Source organism: Centruroides sculpturatus, unplaced genomic scaffold, assembly GCF_000671375.1.
Source record: "Centruroides sculpturatus isolate CEXI.00-Female unplaced genomic scaffold, Cexi_2.0 scaffold282, whole genome shotgun sequence".
NCBI lineage: Eukaryota > Metazoa > Arthropoda > Arachnida > Scorpiones > Buthidae > Centruroides > Centruroides sculpturatus.
In genome coordinates this window covers 684325-689324 of record NW_019384528.1, presented here as the reverse complement: position 1 = coordinate 689324, position 5000 = coordinate 684325, and the positions used below count along the sequence as shown (strand labels likewise).

Sequence of the window (5000 nt, the reverse complement as noted above, 5' to 3'; positions counted from 1 at the left end):
ACGTGCTTAAACAAGGGATCCCTAACCCCCCAACTACCGCCTCCTATACTCCCCCACCTAGCTACTCTGTGCTAGTTTATAGCAACAACGACAGAAACACCTCAGAGCAAACAAGAGAGCTACTAATGAAGAAGATATCACCACGCTCACTGGGGGTTGGTATCAGACGGTTGAGAAATATTGGCGAAGGCGGCATTGCAATAGACTGTACCACAGATGACGGAGCGCGGTTATTAGACGCAGAAATCTCCAAACAGAGAGATATTGGTTCGAGATACGAAGAGAAAAACTTCCCACTAGTGAAAATAGCCAACGTCCCCAAATCTATCGAAAGCAGCGAAATCCAACAATGTGTCTACCAACAAAATGAGAGTATTAAGAACTTGTACAGCGAGAGGCAATTCCACGACAAAGTCAAAGTGAAATTTCCCATGAGTCAAAGAAACAAAGAATACACTTCGTGGATCATTGAGGTACCACCACCCTTAAGAGTACTGCTTATAAAAGAGAAAAGAGTGAACCTAAACTGGAGTAGATGCCCAGTCTACGACTATCTGCCAGTGATTCAGTGCTTCAAGTGCCTAGCTTTCGGCCACAGAGCAAGAACCTGCAATGAAGAAAACAATTCTTGTAGCCACTGCGGAGACAAACATCTACTAAAGGACTGCACAAGAAAACAAGACCCGCCTAGCTGTGTAAATTGCTGCAGAGCAAAACACCCAGCTAAAGACCACAACTCCATGAGTAACAACTGCCCTATGCTCCTGAAAGCCAAAAAAGAAATCGCACGTAGATACGACTACACCACTTAGTGGCCAGTATCCCTCTACTTCTCTATGCATCCTGCTCCACATCTCCTTAGACCCCTCTCATTTACCGCCCATCCACTCTGTCTGCCTTTCTCTCAGACTTCAATAACCATGTACCTGGAATGAATCAATTATCAGCAGATTATGTCATCCCTTAGCGGTGGATTGGTAATAGCGCCCCCCTTCAAGATGGTCTTTCAAATGTCAACAGACTACTGTCACACTCCACTATGCATCCTAACTATTTTCTCATCTGTACTCACCCCTCGTTTGATCTTTTATCACATGTTCCCTGTATGTTGCACCCATATTTGCACCCTGTAAACCACTTGCAGTGATATTTTATTATTATGTGCCTATCCCGTGAACTATCTTTAATTGTTCTCCACCATATCTGTATGGTATCACTTAACATATGTACCTATTTTAATTATCTGCATAAACATCGGCTCTACTTTCACGTAACTTAGCATCTACTTATCACCAACTGTAACCGTTTAATGTACCTGTGTTTATTGTAACTGTGTATCTGTGCACCATGCACTGATTTGAACTGGTTTTTACAAACCCACCTATGTATTCATTGTATTTTGTTTTCGCTAATAAACTACCCGATGCAAGATAATCATGAGATCCCCCTACCCTCTTCTCCTTTCACATTTCACACTTTACTAAACCTTTATTCCCATCCGCTTTATACCCCCTTCTTCCTTCATTTCCCAAACGGGCTAAGTCGAAAGACAGCCTTCTAATCTATATTAAGTGTCTATAGCAACCAGAGGGCGTCGAGTAGCGAGTTGTGATAGTCAAGTGTTTTTGAGCTCCTGCTTAACTTGGAATAAAACAGTGAATTCTTTTCGTACAGTGACAAATCGGATATTGCTGGATTCGTCTTGACTTAAGGTGTCGAATGGTGCTACTTTCGAGGACCTACCCCCAAAATTTAAGGAGTTACGAACATCGGAAAAAGTGAAAAGTTCGGATCGTTTTTCCGGAAACTTGGGACCGATGAACCGGACCGGAGGAACGGAATTTCCAAGAACATTACCCTGTGAGTAAAATTTGAAAATTTGGTGGGTCTAGGACCTTTAGATTAGGAGTTAATTCACTTTAAATTCAGTTAAGTGTCGGGAGTCGGCGGGCCGCATCGGGTTTTGTGCGGGCCATCCGTGACTGAAAGTTGGGCGTTAGATAGTGCAAGTCATCAGTAATCAAGAGTAAAAATTTGGTATTATTAGGATATATAGAATTTAATTTAGAGCGAGTTGAACTTTCACCTAGTTTCATCACTGGACTGCAGTGTATCGTTGCCTTGGTAACGGTCATTGACCTGTAACGGCCGTTGCTGTTCCGATCTATTATTGACGTGTCTAGACTTTCCGGCGCCGATTGACGTCAGTCGATGACTCATCAGTAAAACAGGTGTTGTTTTTATGACATCATTTCAAGTTCAGGTGCTCAATTCATTACATCATTTTTAAGTGATTATTAAGTTCAGTATTTTAAAGGATAGTTTTCGTTATTTGGTGTTTATTTAACGGACGTACTTCGACATAAGATGTCTGATTCGGAGAAAGATATAATGGAGACTTTTTTAGAGGAATCTTTTACAATAATAGATGAGATTAAAGGATATATTGCGGAAAATCCGAATGGTCGTCTGTCGACAGTTGACCACAAGCGATTCTTTATTGAGCAGGTTACCAAAGTAATACATCTGGCAGAGGCCACTTTTAAAAATAAAATTATTTCTAGTGAAGAAATTATTACAAAAAAGGAGTTAACTAACCTGCTTAACAGTCAAAACGAAAAGACAATGACTGCTTTAACAGAGTTAAACCAAGAAATTAACGATCTAAAAGAAAAAATAAAGAACAACTCTAAAGAAAAAGAGGAAAATACTAATTTAAAGAAAGAAATAAAACAACTTATTAAAGATAACACTAATAAGACAATGGAGGCTATTAACTTGGTAAAAGGTGACATAAATAACCTTAACGAATCTTTTTCGGCCGGGACAAGCTCACAGCAAGCTCATAATACGAGCTATTGCGAGGTATTAAAATTAGGAAAGGCACAACCAATGATTAATGTTCATCCTGTTTCACCCCAGTATACTTTATTTATATACAATAATGATAAATCTTGCAAATCAGAGGAGACAAGGGAAATCCTAACAAAGAGAATCAGTCCAACAGAGTTGGGAATTGGGGTGAAACGAATCAGACCTATCAATAACGGAGGGGTCGCAGTAGACCTAACAAGTACGGATGACACATATAGACTGAAAAAAGCCATTGCATGCATAAAGGAATTAAAAACCACAGAAAAGAAATATAAACTTCCAACAATTAAAATCGTCTCTGTACCCAAATCAATTGATAAAAAAGAAATCATTGAAAAATTATACGAACAGAATATCTGCTTTTCCGAGGAGTTGTCTAAGGAATGTGTCATGAATCAACTGATAGTTAAATTTGCAATTCCACAAAAAGATCAAAATTCTCAAACGTGGGTGTTCGAGGCAACACCTATGATAAGAGAAATAATGATGAGGGAAGAAAAACTCTTTATTGGATGGGTAAGGTGTAACGTTTATGACTATGTCTCAGTGAAACGCTGTTTTAAATGTCTCGATTTCGGACATTTCGCGAAAGACTGTACAGTGAAAGAACAGGTTTGTAGTCATTGCTGTGGCGCACACGTCTACAAAGATTGTGAAAAACAAGGAAATGCAAATTGCATCAATTGCACAAAAATGAAACTACACAATACGAACCACAATGCAATGGATAAATCTTGTCCTTGCTTCATCAAACAGCTGCAAAAAATTGTTGGCAAACCTGTCTAATGCCTCATTGTCCTGTGTTTATAAGCATTTGCAGGCAATTCCGAGTGGGAATCTTGTACTTTAAGGAATAGGACGCATTTTATTGACTGCCAGGGCAGTTTTCGTCATTCTGTATTTTGGGTACTCATGAATGTTGTCAGATATTTATTGTCGGGTGCACTATGTATTTTCTGTTTTGTTCATTTTTCTGTATTTATATTGTTTTATTCGTTAATAAAGACCGATGCAGGGCGCCCATGGGACTTTCTCCCTTTCACCCTCTCTCCTATCTCACTTTTCTTTCCCCTTCTCCTTCGACATCTAATCTTCCTCTTTTCTGTCCCCNAGATTGTGAAAAACAAGGAAATGCAAACTGCATCAATTGCACAAAAATGAAACTACACAATACGAACCACAATGCAATGGATAAATCTTGTCCTTGCTTCATCAAACAGCTGCAAAAAATTGTTGGCAAACCTGTCTAATGCCTCATTGTCCTGTGTTTACTCTGTTTATAAGCATTTGCAGGTAATTCCGAGTGGGAATCTTGTACTTTAAGGAATAGGACGCACTTTATTGACTGCCAGGGCAGTTTTCGTCATTCACTACAACTTTCTTCATATACATGCAAGATGGCATGTCTCCTTTCTGTGTTAAAACTTCACAAAGTTTTCTTTTAAAGCAGCTGATCATTTCAAATGGAACTCTGGACTGCTGCCGCCTTTTATTCATCATGTTAAAATTGTATTTATATTTCTGTTTTGTTCATATTTTGTATACTTTGTTTTTTAAATAAACGGAACCCGATGCGGCTCATGACCTCCCCTTCCTCTTATTTTTCTTTTCACACTAACTTCATCCCCCTTCGGCCTCTGCCAGTAATCTTGACTCACGTCTATATTCTTCTCACTTCATTTCATCCCCTTTGAGGATAAACCAATGAGTAATGCCTCCTATAACCTTTCATATAGAATGTCTATAGCAACCAACACCTTTCATGGGATCTCATGAGCGTCTTGCATCGGGTTCCTTAACCCGGCGTTTGGTTCATCCCACAGCGCCAGTTCTGCTTACCAAAAGTGGCCCACTGGGCACTCACATCCTGAGAATCGTCCGGGCTTCAGTCGGGTAAACCGGACTTCTCACCCATTGAAAGTTTGAGAATAGGTTGAGGTCGTTTCGGCCCCAAGGCCTCTAATCATTCGCTTTACCGGATGAGACTGATTCCGATCGAGCACCAGCTATCCTGAGGGAAACTTCGGAGGGAACCAGCTACTAGACGGTTCGATTAGTCTTTCGCCCCTATACCAAGGTCTGACGATCGATTTGCACGTCAGAATCGCTGCGGACCTCCACCAGAG

The 5000-nt window shown here is 40.2% G+C and overlaps 1 protein-coding gene across 1 annotated transcript in view; it reads left to right on the top strand.

Moving 5' to 3' along the window:
* LOC111622952 overlaps positions 1–812 on the top strand; it is a 1182-nt gene extending 370 nt beyond the window's left edge. The window contains exon 1 of the mRNA XM_023365424.1: positions 1–812. This exon is cut by the window's left edge and continues 370 nt beyond it. Coding sequence (XP_023221192.1) covers positions 1–812 — 812 coding nt within the window.
* The last annotated feature ends 4188 nt before the right edge of the window (positions 813–5000 follow it).